At 47.8% G+C, this 19,209-nt stretch overlaps 2 protein-coding genes across 3 annotated transcripts in view; one reads left to right on the top strand and one right to left on the bottom strand.

The window, feature by feature from the left end:
* LOC109885148 (gremlin-2-like) overlaps nucleotides 1-16,823 on the top strand; it is a 25,653-nt gene extending 8,830 nt beyond the window's left edge. The window contains exon 2 of the mRNA XM_031813099.1: nucleotides 14,758-16,823. Within this exon, the coding sequence (XP_031668959.1) occupies nucleotides 14,759-15,262 (504 nt within the window). The 5' untranslated portion in view covers nucleotide 14,758 and the 3' untranslated portion in view covers nucleotides 15,263-16,823. The remainder of the gene's footprint in view (nucleotides 1-14,757) is intronic.
* LOC116359728 (formin-2) overlaps nucleotides 16,689-19,209 on the bottom strand; it is a 122,416-nt gene continuing 119,895 nt past the window's right edge. The window contains exon 20 of one of the 2 annotated variants that reach the window (XM_031813097.1): nucleotides 16,689-19,209. In XM_031813097.1, coding sequence (XP_031668957.1) covers nucleotides 19,183-19,209 — 27 coding nt within the window. In that variant the 3' untranslated portion in view covers nucleotides 16,689-19,182. The other variant, XM_031813098.1, reaches the window with a different exon arrangement.

Raw genomic sequence — 19,209 nt, 5'->3', positions numbered from 1 at the left:
AGCTAGAGGAGAGAGGAGAGCAGGGAGCTAGAGGAGAGAGGAGAGCTAGAGGAGAGAGGAGAGCTAGAAGAGAGAGGAGAGCTAGAGGAGAGAGAGGAGAGCTAGAGGAGAGAGAGGAGAGCTAGAGGAGAGCTAGAGGAGAGAGGAGAGCTAGAGGAGAGCTAGAGGAGAGAGGGAGAGCTAGAGGAGAGCTAGAGGAGAGAGGAGAGCTAGAGGAGAGCTAGAGGAGAGAGGAGAGCTAGAGGAGAGCTAGAGAGAGAGGAGAGAGGAGAGCTAGAGGAGGAGGAGCTAGGAGAGCTAGAGGAGAGCTAGAGGAGAGAGGAGAGCTAGAGGAGAGAGGAGAGCTAGAGGAGAGAGGAGAGCTAGAGGAGAGAAGGAGAGAGGAGCTAGAGGAGAGAGGGAGCTAGAGGAGAGCTAGAGGAGAGAGGAGAGCTAGAGGAGAGAGGAGAGCTAGAGGAGAGAGGAGAGAGGAGAGCTAGAGGAGAGAGGAGAGAGGAGAGCTAGAGGAGAGCTAGAGGAGAGAGGAGAGCTAGAGGAGAGCTAGAGGAGAGAGGAGAGAGGAGAGCTAGAGGAGAGAGGAGAGCTAGAGGAGAGAGGAGAGAGGAGACTAGAGGAGAGAGGAGAGCTAGAGGAGAGAGGAGAACTAGAGGAGAGAGGAGAGAGGAGAAGCTAGAGAGAGAGGAGAGAGGAGAGCTAGAGAGAGGGAGAGAGAGAGCTAGAGGAGAGAGGAGAGAGGAGAGCTAGAGGAGAGAGAAGAGAGGAGAGCTAGAGGAGAGAGGAGAGAGGAGAGCTAGAGGAGAGAGGAGAGAGGAGAGCTAGAGGAGAGAGGAGAGCTAGAGGAGAGCTAGAGGAGAGAGGAGAGAGGAGAGCTAGAGGAGAGAGGAGAGAGGAGAGCTAGAGGAGAGAGGAGAGAGGAGAGCTAGAGGAGAGAGGAGAGCTAGAGAAGAGAGCGCTAGAGGAGAGAGAGGAGAGCTAGAGGAGAGCTAGAGGAGAGAGGAGAGCTAGAGGAGAGAGGAGAGCTAGAGGAGAGCTAGAGGAGAGAGGAGAGCTAGGAGAGAGGAGAGCTAGAGGAGAGCTAGAGGAGAGAGGAGAGCTAGAGGAGAGCTAGAGGAGAGAGGAGAGGGAGAGCTAGAGGAGAGAGGAGAGAGGAGAGCTAGAGGAGAGAGGAGAGCTAGAGGAGAGAGGAGGAGAGGAGAGCTAGAGGAGAGAGGAGAGCTAGAGGAGAGAGAGGAGAGCTAGAGGAGAGAGGAGAGCTAGAGGCAAGAGGAGAGCTAGAGGAGAGAGGAGAGCTAGGAGAGGAGGAGCTAGAGGAGAGCTAGAGGAGAGAGGAGAGAGGAGAGCTAGAGGAGAGAGGAGAGCTAGAGGAGAGAGAGAGAGGAGAGCTAGAGGAGAGAGGAGAGCTAGAGGAGAGAGGAGAGCTGGAGGAGAGAGGAGAGAGGAGAGCTAGAGGAGAGCTAGAGGAGAGAGGAGAGCTAGAGGAGAGAGGAGAGCTAGAGGAGAGCTAGAGGACAGAGGAGAGCTAGAGGAGAGAGGAGAGAGGAGAGAGGAGAGCTAGAGGAGAGAGGAGAGCTAGAGGAGAGCTAGAGGAGAGAGGAGAGCTAGAGGAGAGAGGAGAGCTAGAGGAGAGAGGAGAGCTAGAGGAGAGAGGAGAGAGGAGAGAGAGAGGAGAGAGGAGAGGAGGACAGCGGGGAGAGCTAGCAGGAGAGAGAGAGAGAGGAGAGCTAGAGGAGAGCTAGAGGAGAGCTAGAGGAGAGAGAGAGGAGAGAGAGAGGAGAGAGGAGAGAGGAGAGCTAGAGGAGAGAGAGGAGAGAGGAGAGCTAGAGGAGAGAGAGGAGAGAGGAGGGAGAGAGGAGAGCTAGAGGAGAGAGGAGAGCTAGAGGAGAGAGGAGAGCTAGAGGAGAGAGGAGAGCTAGAGGAGAGAGGAGAGAGGAGAGAGGAGAGCTAGAGGAGAGAGGAGAGCTAGAGGAGAGAGAGAGAGGAGAGCTAGAGGAGAGAGAGAGAGAGAGGAGAGCTAGAGGAGAGCTAGAGGAGAGAGAGAGAGAGGAGAGCTAGAGGAGAGAGGAGAGGAGAGAGGAGAGAGAGAGGACAGCTCAAGGAGAGAGGAGAGAGCTAGAGGAGAGAGGAGAGCTAGAGGAGAGAGGAGAGCTAGAGGAGAGCTAGAGGAGAGAGGAGAGAGGAGAGCTAGAGGAGAGAGGAGAGCTAGAGGAGAGAGGAGAGAGGAGAGCTAGAGGAGAGAGGAGAGCTAGAGGAGAGAGGAGAGCTGGAGGAGAGAGGAGAGAGGAGAGCTAGAGGAGAGCTAGAGGAGAGAGGAGAGCTAGAGGAGAGAGGAGAGCTAGAGGAGAGAGGAGAGCTAGAGGAGAGCTAGAGGACAGAGGAGAGCTAGAGGAGAGAGGAGAGAGGAGAGAGGAGAGCTAGAGGAGAGAGGAGAGCTAGAGGAGAGCTAGAGGAGAGAGGAGGAGGCTAGAGGAGAGAGGAGAGCTAGAGGAGAGAAGGAGAGCTAGAGGAGAGAGGAGAGAGGAGAGCTAGAGGGAGAGGAGAGGAGAGCTAGAGGAGAGAGGAGAGCTAGAGGAGAGAGGAGAGAGGAGAGCCAGAGGAGGAGAGGAGCGCTAGCTAGAGGAGCGAGGAGAGAGGAGAGGGAGAGAGAGAGGAGAGAGGAGAGAGGACAGCGGGGAGAGCTAGAGGAGGAGAGAGAGAGAGGAGAGCTAGAGGAGAGCTAGAGGAGAGAGAGAGGAGAGAGACAGGAGAGAGGAGAGAGGAGAGAGGAGGCTAGAGGAGAGAGAGGAGAGAGGAGAGCTAGAGGAGAGAGGAGAGCTAGAGGAGAGAGGAGAGCTAGAGGAGAGAGGAGAGCTAGAGGAGAGAGGAGAGCTAGAGGAGAGAGGAGAGCTAGAGGAGAGGAGGAGAGCTAGAGGAGAGAGGAGAGCTAGAGGAGAGAGAGAGAGGAGAGAGGAGAGAGGAGAGAGGAGAGAGGAGAGAGGAGAGCTAGAGGAGAGAGAGAGGAGAGCTAGAGGAGAGAGGAGAGCTAGAGGAGAGAGGAGAGCTAGAGGAGAGAGAGAGAGAGGAGAGCTAGAGGAGAGCTAGAGGAGAGAGAGAGAGAGGAGAGCTAGAGGAGAGAGGAGAGGAGAGAGGAGAGAGAGAGGACAGCTAAAGGAGAGAGGAGAGAGCTAGAGGAGAGAGGAGAGGAGAGAGGAGAGAGAGAGGAGAGAGGACAGCGGGGAGAGCTAGAGGAGAGAGAGAGAGAGGAGAGCTAGAGGAGAGCTAGAGGAGAGAGAGAGGAGAGAGACAGGAGAGAGGAGAGAGGAGAGAGGAGAGCTAGAGGAGAGAGAGGAGAGAGGAGAGCTAGAGGAGAGAGGAGAGCTAGAGGAGAGAGGAGAGCTAGAGGAGAGAGGAGAGCTAGAGGAGAGAGGAGAGCTAGAGGAGAGAGGAGAGCTAGAGGAGAGAGGAGAGAGGAGAGAGGAGAGAGGAGAGAGGAGAGAGAGGAGAGGAGAGAGGAGAGCTAGAGGAGAGAGAGAGGAGAGCTAGAGGAGAGAGGAGAGCTAGAGGAGAGAGGAGAGCTAGAGGAGAAAGCTTAGAGACAAACAGATGCCAGGCGTTAGTTGTCTGTGAGTAATTCCATTTCAACTCTTAGAAAATGGATTTTCAAAGTTATAGCCACATGTGCTACAAAGATGTCTGTCTGTCTGACAGTGGCACCTCAGTTGTCCCTACTTAATCATTATTCCTAGCCATGGATCCTGCCGAGCTGAGTGAGACAAAGTGACAAATTAGAGTTAATCTGCCTCTTCCTGTCCTGAAGGAAAATATGTGAAACTAGTGGAAAGAGCCGTAGGTTGACTGACCCCAACGATCAGACCCCGTACTGCAATATATATATATATATATATGATATATAAATATATGAGAGAGAGCGAGAGAGAGTGGGAGAGAGGGAGAGAGAGGGAGAGAGAGACAGGGAGAGAGAGAGTGGGAGAGAGGGAGAGAGAGGGAGAGAGAGTGGGAAAGAGGGAGAGGAGAGCGAGAGAGAGTGGGAGACAGGGAGAGAGAGAGACAGGGAGAGAGAGAGACCTAGATGAGGGGGGAGAGAGAGAGAGACCTAGATGAGGGAGGGGGGGAGAGACCTAGATGAGGGAGGGGGGGAGAGACCTAGATGAGGGAGAGGGGGGAGAGACCTAGATGAGGGAGAGGGGGAGAGACCTAGATGAGGGAGAGGGGAGAGACCTAGATGAGGGAGGGGGGAGAGACCTAGATGAGGGAGGGAGAGACCTAGATGAGGGAGGGATATGGGGAGGGAAAGACATGGAGGGAGGGAGGGGAGAGGGAGGGGAGGGGAGGGAGGGAGAGAGGGGAGAGAGGGAGGGAGAGAGAGGAGGGGAGAGAGAGAGGAAGGGGAGGGAGAGAGGAAGGGAGGGAGAGAGGAAGGGGAGGGAGAGGAAGGGGAGGGAGAGGAGAGGGAGGGGAGAGAGAGAGGGAGGGGAGAGAGAGAGGGAGGGGAGAGAGAGGGAGGGGAGAGAGAGAGAGGGAGGGGAGAGAGAGAGAGGGAGGGAGAGAGAGGGAGGGAGAGAGAGGAGGGGAGAGAGAGGGAGGGGAGAGAGAGGGAGGGAGAGAGAGGGAGAGAGGGAGGGGAGAGAGGGAGGGAGGGAGAGAGCGGGAGGGGAGAGAGGGAGGGGAGGGAGGGAGGGGAGAGAGGGGAGGGAGGGAGGGGAGAGAGGGGAGGAGGGAGGGGAGAGAGGGAGGGGAGGGAGAGGAGAGAGGGAGGGGAGGGAGGGGAGAGGAGAGAGGGAGGGGAGGGAGGGGAGAGCTGGTTCTATTTCTTATTTTTTAAACAGTATCCTAAAGTGTCCCCATAGTGCACCTTGTGTCCCCATAGTACACCTTGTGTCCCCATAGTGCACCTTGTGTCCCCATAGTGCACCTTGTGTCCCCATAGTGCACCTTGTGTCCCCATAGTGCACTGACGGGTCCTTCCTGACAACGAAGAGAGAAACAACAGGTGTGGACTAACAGTGGAATGTATACTGACGGGCCCTTCCCGACAACACAGAGAGAAACAACAGTGGAATGTATACTGACGGGTCCTTCCCGACAACACAGAGAGAAACAACAGTGGAATGTTGACTGACGGGTCCTTCCCGACAACACAGAGAGAAACAACAGTGGAATGTATACTGACGGGTCCTTCCCGACAACACAGAGAGAAACAACAGTGGAATGTATACTGATGGGCCCTTCCCGACAACACAGAGAGAAACAGTGGAATGTTGACTGACGGGCCCTTCCCGACAACACAGAGAAACAACAGTGGAATGTTGACTGACGGGTCCTTCCCGACAACAGAGAGAAACAACAGTGGAATGTAGACTGACGGGTCCTCCCGACAACACAGAGAGAAACAACAGTGGAATGTATACTGACGGGCCCTTCCCGACAACACAGAGAAACAACAGTGGAATGTTGACTGACGGGCCCTTCCCGACAACACAGAGAAACAACAGTGGAATGTTGACTGACGGGTCCTTCCCGACAACGCAGAGAGAAACAACAGGTGTGGACTAACAGTGGAATGTATACTGACGGGTCCTTCCCGACAACGCAGAGAGAAACAACACTGGAATGTATACTGACGGGCCCTTCCCGACAACACAGAGAGAAACAACAGTGGAATGTTGACTGACGGGTCCTTCCCGACAACACAGAGAGAAACAACAGTGGAATGTTGACTGACGGGTCCTTCCCGACAACACAGAGAGAAACAACAGTGGAATGTATACTGACGGGTCCTTCCCGACAACACAGAGAGAAACAACAGTGGAATGTATACTGATGGGCCCTTCCCGACAACACAGAGAGAAACAGTGGAATGTTGACTGACGGGCCCTTCCCGACAACACAGAGAAACAACAGTGGAATGTTTACTGACGGGCCCTTCCCGACAACACAGAGAAACAACAGTGGAATGTTGACTGACGGGTCCTTCCCGACAACAGAGAGAAACAACAGTGGAATGTAGACTGACGGGCCCTTCCCGACAACACAGAGAAACAACAGTGGAATGTTGACTGACGGGCCCTTCCCGACAACACAGAGAAACAACAGTGGAATGTTTACTGACGGGTCCTTCCCGACAACACAGAGAAACAACAGTGGAATGTTGACTGACGGGCCCTTCCCAACAACACAGAGAAACAACAGTGGAATGTTTACTGACGGGCCCTTCCCGACAACACAGAGAAACAACAGTGGAATGTTGACTGACGGGCCCTTCCCGACAACACAGAGAAACAACAGTGGAATGTTTACTGACGGGCCCTTCCCGACAACACAGAGAAACAACAGTGGAATGTTTACTGACGGGCCCTTCCCGACAACACAGAGAAACAACAGTGGAATGTTGACTGACGGGTCCTTCCCGACAACACAGAGAAACAACAGTGGAATGTTTACTGACGGGTCCTTCCCGACAACGCAGAGAGAAACAACAGTGGAATGTATACTGACGGGCCCTTCCCGACAACACAGAGAATCAACAGTGGAATGTTTACTGACGGGTCCTTCCCGACAACAGAGAGAAACAACAGTGGAATGTTTACTGACGGGTCCTTCCCGACAACACAGAGAAACAACAGTGGAATGTTGACTGACGGGCCCTTCCCGACAACAGAGAGAAACAACAGTGGAATGTTTACTGACGGGCCCTTCCCCACACTCAGAGAGAAACAACAGTGGAATGTTTACTGACGGGCCCTTCCCCACACTCAGAGAGAAACAACAGTGGAATGTTGACTGACGGGCCCTTCCCCACACTCAGAGAGAAACAACAGTGGAATGTTTACTGACGGGCCCTTCCCGACAACAGAGAGAAACAACAGTGGAATGTTGACTGACGGACCCTTCCCGACAACAGAGAGAAACAACAGTGGAATGTTTACTGACGGGCCCTTCCCCACACTCAGAGAGAAACAACAGTGGAATGTTTACTGACGGGCCCTTCCCCACACTCAGAGAGAAACAACAGTGGAATGTTTACTGACGGGTCCTTCCCCTGACGGGTCCTTCCCCTGACGGGTCTCCTTCCCCTGACGGGTCTCCTTCCCTTGACGGGTCTCCTTCCCCTGACGGGTCTCCTTCCCTTGACGGGTCTCCTTCCCCTGACGGGTCCTTCCCCTGACGGGTCTCCTTCCCCTGACGGGTCTCCTTCCCCTGACGGGTCTCCTTCCCCTGACGGGTCCTTCCCCTGACGGGTCTCCTTCCCCTGACGGGTCCTTCCCCTGACGGGTCCTTCCCGACACTCAGAGAGAAATATATCAATATTTTATACCAGTACGTTTTATACACCAGTACGTTTTATACCAGTACTATATATACACCAGTACGTTTTATACACCAGTACGTTTATACACCAGTACGTTTTATACCAGTACTATTTATACACCAGTACGTTTTATACACCAGTACGTTTATACACCAGTACGTTTATACACCAGTACATTTATACACCAGTACGTTTATACACCAGTACATTTATACACCAGTACGTTTATACACCAGTACGTTTTATACCAGTACTATTTATACACCAGTACGTTTTATACCAGTACTATTTATACACCAGTACGTTTTATACACCAGTACGTTTATACACCAGTACGTTTTATACCAGTACTATTTATACACCAGTACGTTTTATACCAGTACTATATATACACCAGTACGTTTTATACCAGTACTATATATACACCAGTACGTTTTATACCAGTACTATATATACACCAGTACGTTTTATACCAGTACGTATATACACCAGTACGTTTTATACCAGTACTATTTATACACCAGTACGTTTTATACCAGTACGTTTATACACCAGTACGTTTTATACCAGTACGTTTATACACCAGTACGTTTTATACCAGTACTATTTATACACCAGTACGTTTTATACCAGTACTATATATACACCAGTACGTTTTATACCAGTACGTTTATACACCAGTACGTTTTATACCAGTACTATATATACACCAGTACGTTTTATACCAGTACTATTTATACACCAGTATGTTTTATACCAGTACGTTTATACACCAGTACGTTTTATACCAGTACTATATATACACCAGTACGTTTTATACCAGTACTATTTATACACCAGTACGTTTTATACCAGTACTATTTATACACCAGTACGTTTTATACCAGTACTATATATACACCAGTACGTTTTATACCAGTACTATTTATACACCAGTATGTTTTATACCAGTACGTTTTATACCAGTACTATTTATACCAGTACTATTTATACACCAGTACGTTTTATACACCAGTACGTTTATACACCAGTACGTTTTACACCAGTACTATATATACACCAGTACGTTTTATACACCAGTACGTTTTATACCAGTACTATTTATACACCAGTACGTTTTATACCAGTACGTTTTATACCAGTACTATTTATACACCAGTACGTTTTATACCAGTACTATTTATACACCAGTACGTTTTATACCAGTACTATTTATATACCAGTACGTTTTATATACCAGTACGTTTTATACCAGTACTATTTATACACCAGTACTATTTATACACCAGTACGTTTTATACCAGTACTATTTATATACCAGTACTATTTATATACCAGTACTATTTATACACCAGTACTATTTATACACCAGTACTATTTATACACCAGTACTATTTATACCAGTACTATTTATACCAGTACTATTTATACACCAGTACTATTTATACACCAGTACTATTTATACACCAGTACTATTTATACACCAGTACTATTTATACCAGTACTATATACACACACCAGTACGTTTTATACCAGTACTATTTATACACCAGTACTTTTTATACCAATACTATATACACACACCAGTACTATTTATACACCAGTACTTTTTATACCAATACTATATATACACACCAGTACTATTTATACACCAGTACTTTATATACCAATACTATATACACACACCAGTACTATTTATACACCAGTACTTTTTATACCAATACTATATATACACACACCAGTACTATTTATACCAGTACTTTTTATACCAATACTATATACACACACCAGTACTATTTATATACCAGTACTATATATATATAGTACTGGTATAAATATAGTACTGGTATAAATTGTACTGGTATGAATAGCACTGGTGTATAGTACTATTTATACCAGTGCTATCTATACCAGTACTGAGCTACCAGTACAGAGTTGATGTGCAGGGCTACCAGGTAATATCTTGGCTATATACACAGAGTATCAGTACAGAGTTGATGTGCAGGGCTACCAGGTAATATCTTGGCTATATACACAGAGTACCAGTACAGAGTTGATGTGCAGGGCTACCAGGTAAATGAGGTAGATATACACCACCCCATGGTGCATCAGGTTTCTTCTCCGCTCCTGAGCTCATCACGGAGCTTTGCGCTGACTCGGCACCAACTCCCAAAAGGCTACAGTTGACCTTCAGAGCTCATCACGTAGCAGGCTTTGCTCTGACTCGGCACCAACTCCCAAAAGGCTACAGTTGACCTTCAGAGCTCATCACGTAGCAGGCTTTGCTCTGACTCGGCACCAACTCCCACAAGGCTACAGTTGACCTTCAGAGCTCATCACATAGCAGGCTTTGCTCTGACTCGGCACCAACTCCCACAAGGCTACAGTTGACCTTCAGAGCTCATCACGTAGCAGGCTTTGCTCTGACTCGGCACCAACTCCCACAAGGCTACAGTTGACCTTCAGAGCTCATCACGTAGCAGGCTTTGCTCTGACTCGGCACCAACTCCCACAAGGCTACAGTTGACCTTCAGAGCTCATCACGTAGCAGGCTTTGCTCTGACTCGGCACCAACTCCCAAAAGGCTACAGTTGACCTTCAGAGCTCATCACGTAGCAGGCTTTGCTCTGACTCGGCACCAACTCCTACAAGGCTACAGTTGACCTTCAGAGCTCATCACGTAGCAGGCTTTGCTCTGACTCGGCACCAACTCCTACAAGGCTACAGTTGACCTTCAGAGCTCATCACGTAGCAGGCTTTGCTCTGACTCGGCACCAACTCCTACAAGGCTACAGTTGACGAGGGGCAAGATGCAGAACAAACATGCCTTCTCAATCAGAAGTTTGTGTTTTCGTCAAATAGACTGATATTGAAATAGTTATATACAGCATCCACCTTCACATCACAAGTGTTTGCTTTGGTAGACAGGATCATTCCAACTCATATCTCAAGGATCAGACATACAAACGGACTGACTAGGCAAGTCAGTTAAGAACCAATTCTTATTTACAATGACGGTCTACTGGGGAACAGTGGGTTAATGGCTGCCTTGTTCAGGAGCAGAACGACAGATTTACCTCGTCAGCTCAGGGATTCAATCCAGCAACCTTTCGGTTACTGGTCCAACGCTCTAACCGCCAGGCTGCCCTGCCTCTAACCGCCAGGCTGCCCTGCCTCTAACCGCCAGGCTGCCCTGCCTCTAACCGCCAGGCTGCCCTGCCTCTAACCGCCAGGCTGCCCTGCCTCTAACCGCCAGGCTGCCCTGCCTCTATCCGCCAGGCTGCCCTGCCTCTAACCGCCAGGCTGCCCTGCCTCTAACCGCCAGGCTGCCCTGCCGCCCCTCCACTCTAACCGCTAGGCTACCCTGCCGCCCCTCCGCTCTAACCACTAGGCTACCTGCCGCCCCTCCACTCTAACCACTAGGCTACCTACCGCCCCTCCACACTAACCACTAGGCTACCTGCCTCCCCTCCACTCTAACCACTAGGCTACCTGCCGCCCCTCCACTCTAACCACTAGGCTACCTGCCGCCCCTCCACTCTAACCACTAGGCTACCTGCCGCCCCTCCAACTCTAACCACTAGGCTACCCTGCCTCCCCACCTGTTCCATAATATTGACAGAATAAGTCTGATTACCGATGTTGACACTGCCTGTAAATATTTTTTACATGTAATTTGTGTCCATTTGTGATAAGCATGCCCCTGTGAAGAAATGTAGAATAGAGTGGAAGGGACAATCCCTGGTTTTCAGATAACTTGGCAGAATGAATTAATAAGAGAGATGTCTCTTGGGGATCAGGCTAGACAAACAAATGACCCTGTTGACATGGGCCTCCTTCAGAAGGCTAAGAAACAAATGCTCCTGTTGACATGGGCCTCCTTCAGAAGGCTAAGAAACAAATGCTCCTGTTGACATGGGCCTCCTTCAGAAGGCTAAGAAACAAATGCTCCTGTTGACATGGGCCTCCTTAAGAAGGCTAAGAAACAAATGCTCCTGTTGACATGGGCCTCCTTAAGAAGGCTAAGAAACAAATGCTCCTGTTGACATGGGCCTCCTTCAGAAGGCTAAGAAACAAATGCTCCTGTTGACATGGGCCTCCTTCAGAAGGCTAAGAAACAAATGCTCCTGTTGACATGGGCCTCCTTCAGAACGCTAAGAAACAAATGCTCCTGTTGACCTGGGCCTCCTTCAGAACGCTAAGAAACAAATGCTCCTGTTGACATGGGCCTCCTTCAGAAGGCTAAGAAACAAATGCTCCTGTTGACATGGGCCTCCTTCAGAAGGCTAAGAAACAAATGGTGCTGTTGACATGGGCCTCCTTCAGAACGCTAAGAAACAAATGCTCCTGTTGACATGGGCCTCCTTCAGAAGGCTAAGAAACAAATGCTCCTGTTGACATGGACCTCCTTCAGAACGCTAAGAAACAAATGCTCCTGTTGACCTGGGCCTCCTTCAGAAGGCTAAGAAACAAATGCCCCTGTTGACATGGGCCTCCTTCAGAACGCTAAGAAACAAATGCCCCTGTTGACATGGGCCTCCTTCAGAACGCTAAGAAACAAATGCTCCTGTTGACATGGGCCTCCTTCAGAACGCTAAGAAACAAATGCTCCTGTTGACATGGGCCTCCTTCAGAACGCTAAGAAACAAATGCCCCTGTTGACATGGGCCTCCTTCAGAACGCTAAGAAACAAATGCCCCTGTTGACATGGGCCTCCTTCAGAAGGCTAAGAAACAAACACACCGTATGGATCAGGAAGTCCAAATCAGATTAACAACCCTACCAAGTTCTGGAAGCTAATCAAATCAGTGGCAGGTTCTAATGTCTCCTCTGGCCTTCCTGACCATTTAATGATGGGTTCTAATATCTCCTCTGGCCTTCCTGACCATTTAATGATGGGTTCTAATGTCTCCTCTGGCCTTCCTGACCATTTAATGATGGGTTCTAATGTCTCCTCTGGCCTTCCTGACCATTTAATGATGGGTTCTAATGTCTCCTCTGGCCTTCCTGACCATTTAATGATGGGTTCTAATGTCTCCTCTGGCCTTCCTGACCATTTAATGATGGGTTCTAATGTCTCCTCTGGCCTTCCTGACCATTTAATGATGGATTCTAATGTCTCCTCTGGCCTTCCTGACCATTTAATGATGGGTTCTAATGTCTCCTCTGGCCTTCCTGACCATTTAATGATGGGTTCTAATGTCTCCTCTGGCCTTCCTGACCATTTAATGATGGGTTCTAATGTCTCCTCTGGCCTTCCTGACCATTTAATGATGGGTTCTAATGTCTCCTCTGGCCTTCCCGACCATTTAATGATGGGTTATAATGTCTCCTCTGGCCTTCCTGACCATGTAATGATGTATTCTAATGTCTCCTCTGGCCTTCCTGACCATTTAATGATGGATGCTAATGAAGTGAAGGATAAAGCCAATAGTGTAGGGGGTTTTAACAAGCACTTCATATCTGCTGGTTCAGTTGTTGATAATGGTGGGGCTCAGGCCTCTAATGTCAGCTCTGTTACAGTCAACTATGATACAAGGTCTTATGTCAACCATTTTAACTTTGAGCCTGTTTCTTATACTGAGGTCCATAAAGCACTGAAAGGCTATAGCCATAAAAAAAGTCTGCAGGTCCAGACAACCTGGACCCCCTTACCTCTTAAAGATAGCAGCTGGTATTATTACTGAACCTGTGGCTCATATTTTCAACTTGAGTCTCTTGACCAATTCTATAACCTGCATTTAGAAATCAGCTTCTGTCCTCCCACTGCTAAAGGGAGGAGATCCCTCAGATGCTAATAACTATTGTGCCATCTCTAAACTCCCTATCCTGGTCAAAGTCTATGAATCCCTAGTCAACTCCCTGTCCTGGCCGAAGTCTATGAACCCCTAGTGAACTCCCTATCCTGGTCAAAGTTTATGAACCCCTAGTGAACTCCCTATCCTGGTCAAAGTCTATGAATCCCTAGTGAACTCTCTATTCCTGGCCAAAGTCTATGAATCCCTAGTGAACTCCCTGTCCTGGCCCAAAGTCTATGAATCCATAGTGAACTCCCTATCCTGGCCAAAGTCTGTGAATCACTAGTGAACTCCCTATCCTGGCCAAAGTCAATACATCTAGTGAACTCACAGTTAAAAAACGTCTTCATTGAGTAGAACATACTGAGTGGGGTTCAGTCTGGCTTTAGATCGGGGCACAGCACCACACCTGCAGCTATGGCCGTGGCAAACATGAATGTACTTGATAAAAAGCAACATTGTGCTGCTCTGTTTGTGGATTTATCAAAAGGTCTTTGATTCAGTTGACCATGAATTGTTGCTAGCTAGACTCAGAAACATTGGTCTCAGGGGCAGTCGATTGGTTAAGGAGCTACATTAATGACAGAACACAATGTGTATATACTGACAATCACAAGTCTGTCTTGAGATTAATGGAGATGTGCCCCAGGATGTACAGGTAGTTTGTTCTAACCTCTGTCAGGATGTACAGGTAGTTTGTTCTAACCTCTCCTCTGTCAGGACGTACAAGTAGTTTGTTCTAACCTCTCCTCTCTGCCAGGATGTACAGGTAGTTTGTTCTAACCTCTCCTCTCTGCCAGGATGTACAGGTAGTTTGTTCTAACCTCTCTGTCAGGATGTACAGGTAGTTTGTTCTAACCTCTCTGTCAGGATGTACAGGTAGTTTGTTCTAACCTCTCTGTCAGGACGTACAGGTAGTTTGTTCTAACCTCTCTGCCAGGACGTACAGGTAGTTTGTTCTAACCTCTCTGTCAGGATGTACAGGTAGTTTGTTCTAACCTCTCTGTCAGGACGTACAGGTAGTTTGTTCTAACCTCTCTGTCAGGACGTACAGGTAGTTTGTTCTAACCTCTCTGTCAGGACGTACAGGTAGTTTGTTCTAACCCCTCCTCTCTGCCAGGATGTACAGGTAGTTTGTTCTAACCTCTCCTCTCTGCCAGGATGTACAGGTAGTTTGTTCTAACCTCTCCTCTCTGTCAGGATGTACAGGTAGTTTGTTCTAACCTCTGTCAGGATGTACAGGTAGTTTGTTCTAACCTCTGTCAGGATGTACAGGTAGTTTGTTCTAACCTCTCTGTCAGGACGTACAAGTAGTTTGTTCTAACCTCTCCTCTCTGCCAGGATGTACAGGTAGTTTGTTCTAACCTCTCCTCTCTGCCAGGATGTACAGGTAGTTTGTTCTAACCTCTCCTCTCTGTCAGGATGTACAGGTAGTTTGTTCTAACCTCTCTGTCAGGACGTACAAGTAGTTTGTTCTAACCTCTCCTCTCTGCCAGGATGTACAGGTAGTTTGTTCTAACCTCTCCTCTCTGTCAGGATGTACAGGTAGTTTGTTCTAACCTCTCTGTCAGGATGTACAGGTAGTTTGTTCTAACCTCTCTGTCAGGATGTTCAGGTAGTTTGTTCTAACCTCTCCTCTCCTCTCTCTGTCAGGATGTACAGACAGTTTGTTCTGTCAATCCTGCTTGCAGGCATCCTGTGCCTGGTGGGCGGCGACACCCGCAAGACCCGCCTCCAAGGCTCCATCCCCAACCCTTTCAAAGGGAACGGCAACACCTCTGACAAACGCACCCGTAAACAGGAAATACTTGCCTCCAGCCAGGAAGCTCTGGTCGTCACAGAGAGGAAGTACCTGAAGAGTGACTGGTGCAAGACCCAGCCGCTGCGTCAGACGGTGAGCGAGGAGGGCTGTCTCAGTCGTACCGTCATCAACAGGTTCTGCTACGGACAGTGTAACTCCTTCTATATCCCACGACACGTTAAGACGGAGCAGGAGTCTTTCCGGTCCTGTGCTTTCTGCCGGCCGCAGCGTTTCACCACGCTGACCGTAGAGCTGGACTGTCCTGACCTCCAGCCGCCCTTCAGGCACCGCAAGATCCAGAGAGTCAAACAGTGTCGCTGTATATCGGTCTCCGTCGGTGACTCTGGGAAGCGGTGATACTCGTCTCTTTTTTTATCATCTTGGACAATCCCTAGATACTGTCCAGATATTCCGCTCACCTCACAGGAGACAGTTTGTACAAGACTCGAGTACATGGAGGGTGAGGACATGCATTTTTACTGATGGCACATAGAATGAATACATAAAAGCTGAAGGGGCCCACTCTCTTTAGAAGTACTGAGCATGACGGATGTTTCTATGGAGCAGCTCTGTGTTGATCATACCAAGCACTCTATATGAGACAAACGGACATTTCTACAACCCAGACCGATTAAACCCATGACTATATACACTCTGTAGTTCAAAGATGGTGGATAAATGAAGATGTCTTACTCAGGCGGGTTTACCGTTAAAAACGAACAGACTGCTTAAGGAAGTGCCTTTCCAATAGACAATGCGATAGCAGCTGGGTCTAGTCTACTTATGTCATTGACTGTATATGAACCCAGGGGGAAAAAGCAGAGTGAGACATCTCACTTCCTCTACCGTCTCTGCAGAAACAGACTTACCTGGACCACAGGTCTCCTCAGCCTGTCGGAGAGGGGGGGTCGTATTCAAATGGAAGAAAACTGACTGAAACAATAAGGGACTTGTCCAATACAAAATGCTAATTTTCAACTACAAAATGTGTTTCTAATGTGTGCCCTAATGGATATGACCATATTCCAGAGGGACTCTGGTAGAGAGGTTGTTGGAGACTGACTAGGTTAGTAGAAGGTCCTACTGCAGCAACAGCCGACCTGGGGTTTCACAGAGGGTAGGTGGTTGTTGAATAGAGACTGACTGCGTTAGTAGTAGACCTACTGCAGCAACAGCCGACCGGGGGTTTCACAGAGGGTAGGTGGTTGTTGAATAGAGACTGACTGCGTTAGTAGAGGGTCCTACTGCAGCAACATCCTACCGGGGGTTTCACAGAGGGTAGGAGGTTGTTGAATAGAGACTGACTGGGTTAGTAGTAGACCTACTGCAGCAACAGCCTACCTGGGGTTTCACAGGCAATATATCATTCTGTACAAATAAATATCACATTATTATTAGATTTAGAGAGATTATATCAATACAATGTTACATTACAATAGCATTTATATTTACATAAATGAATAAATGATATACTAAATCTGTACCGAAGTTGAAACAAGTTTATCTTGGTGTTTTCATTGTGTTTTGTTTAAACTTTGTTGTCAGTATTGTAAAGTTCAGATGAAAGTTGCTGCAAACAACAACAACAACTCAGTCTGAAGACTCATATTCTTAACCATCTTCTTTCAGGACACGTTTCTGATTAGAACGCCGGCCTTCTAAAGAGAATCAAAATCGACCAACCACAGAAAGGCTGTTCTCAACAAAAGAGAATCAAAATCGACCAACCACAGAAAGGCTGTTCTCAACAAAAGAGAATCAAAATCGACCAACCACAGAAAGGCTGAATTTATTCATTTTTATTGTAGATAAATGACATTGCTGCTCCCAGAAACAAGCAGAGATCCAGTAACATACTAACAACATTTGACAATAATAAACCGTTATCCAACAACTCCAGGATGATGATTTAACTGCGGGACAGAAAATAAAAATCTTTACAAAAATATGTTACACAAAGAATACAATACTACCTTACATTGATAAAAGCATTTTAAATATATTATTTTTAGTAATCAAGTCAATCATTTGAATGCACTTTTCAATGTAAATGAACAAGGCCTTTAGGACTGTTCACTATCTTACATTAACAAAATGTTTGTCAAACCAACAGACTACATTTCCCATAACCCTCTCTGTCCTCACATACATTAGAAATGTCTTCTTACCGAGTCACATGGATATCACTTCAGATAAATGAAACGGGAATAAGTTAAACATTTACAGTTTTTTACACAAAAATTGGCATATATTTTTCCTCGATAAAGAGTAGAAATATGTCTTTGAAGTGATGTTTTTATTGTTAAGTGAGTGAAACATGCCAGAAGTCTATTCTACAGCTGGTCTTCTAGACTGAGTGAACAGTGATCAGATAAGAGCTTCTGTGGGTAAACCTCTCTACTGGTCAGGAAGGATACAGAGAGCTCTTCTCTGTCGGACACAATCTAGTTGAGCTCAACGTTGGACATCATGTCTGTATGCTAAACGGCTCCCTATATAGACCACTACTATGGGCCCTAATCCAAAGTACGGTACTAAATAGGGAATAGGGAGCAGTTTGGGACACAGGCCATTATTCAAGGTTATTATGTTGCTGTAAGAACACCCAGCTAAGCTGATCCATTATTGACTTGGACTAAAGAACATGGGTAACGCTCTTTCGTTTTTTGACCCCCCCCCCCCCAATACCACGTTTAATTTCAAATGCATGTTGAGAACATTCAGGCGACTGGTTGCTGCCATCCATTTGGGATTAAGAAGGGTGATTTACTCTAAGGGATCAACGGCCTAAAACCAACAACACCGAACATCAACATGTTGACGGTGACCTGTCAGAGACTGCATCCCAAATGGAACACTATATAGTGCATAGGTCCTGGTCAACAGTAGTGTACTATATAGGGAATAGGGTGCATGGGCCCTGTTCAACAGTAGTGCACTATATAGGGAATAGGGTGCATGGGCCCTGGTAAAAAGTAGTGTACTATATAGGGAATAGGGTGCATGGTCCCTGGTCAACAGTAGTGTACTATATAGGGAATAGGGTGCCTGGGTCCTGGTCAACAGTAGTGTACTATAATGGGAATAGGGTGCCATTTGGGATGTATCCTGGACAACGGCTGTGTTCGTTTTCCTTCTTCACGTTCTGTCACGTCCAATGAGGTTGTGTTTTAAGATGTACCCAATCACTGTTTCAGTGAGCCGAATACACATTTATATTGCTTTGGAAAACACATCTCGTCATGGTATACAGTAAGCTTGAATAGGTAACATGTTTGGCATTTCAGATCAGTACTGTAGGGGGTATGACTGGAGAAGATGGCTCGAGGTATCTCAACAGTAGGGGGTAGGACTGTGAAGAAGATGGCTCGAGGTATCTCAACAGTAGGGGGTATGACTGGAGAAGATGGCTCGAGGTATCTCAACAGTAGGGGGTAGGACTGGAGAAGATGGCTCAAAGTATCTTAACAGTAGGGGGTAGGACTGTGGAGAAGATGGCTCGAGGTATCTCAACAGTAGAGGGTATGACTGGAGAAGATGGCTCCAGGGACCTCTACAGTAGGGGGTAGGACTGGAGAAGATGGCTCTAGGTATCTCACCAGTAGGAAGTAGGACTGGAGAAGATGGCTCCAGGTATCTCAACAGTAGGGGGTATGACTGTGGAGAAAATGGCTCCAAGTACCTCTACAGTAGGGGGTAGGACTGTGAAGAAGATGGCTCCAGGTATCTCAACAGTAGGAAGTAGGACTGGAGAAGATGGCTCCAGGTACTTCTACAGTATGGAGTAGGACTGTGGAGAAGATGGCTCCAAGTACCTCTACAGTAGGTATGCTTTAGTATACTTCCCTGTGGAAGTCATCCTATAAATATAGTTCTGGTATAATGACATCCTGTGATCTCTGACCCCATGGTGCTTCCCTCTTCTTTATGATTGGATGTTGATGTTTGTGTGTCTGATGAGCTAATAACAGAAGCCTGCATAGTCGGTCCCATAGAGCAGGCAGGAGGACCGGGAGACGGACAGACTGACAGCTGCTTGGAGTCAAAAAATAAAAAGCAGTATCTAGTGTCCCAAACGGCACCCTATTCCCTATGTAGTGCACTACTTTAGACTAGAGCCCTATGGGACACTGGTCTAAAGTAGTGCCCTACATAGGGAATAGTGTGTCATTTTGGTTCTTGTTCTAAAGCCTAAGTGATTCATCTGTAGTAGTACATGCAGTCCAATGTGGTTGTTCCTCGTCTCTCTCTACAGTAAACGTAGACGTCCACCGGTCTTAAATCTTCATGCCCAGCTTGGCTTT

Source organism: Oncorhynchus kisutch, unplaced genomic scaffold (genome assembly GCF_002021735.2).
Source record: "Oncorhynchus kisutch isolate 150728-3 unplaced genomic scaffold, Okis_V2 Okis04b-Okis11a_hom, whole genome shotgun sequence".
In the NCBI taxonomy this organism is placed as follows: domain Eukaryota; kingdom Metazoa; phylum Chordata; class Actinopteri; order Salmoniformes; family Salmonidae; genus Oncorhynchus; species Oncorhynchus kisutch.
This window is presented reverse-complemented; position numbering and strand designations above follow the sequence as displayed.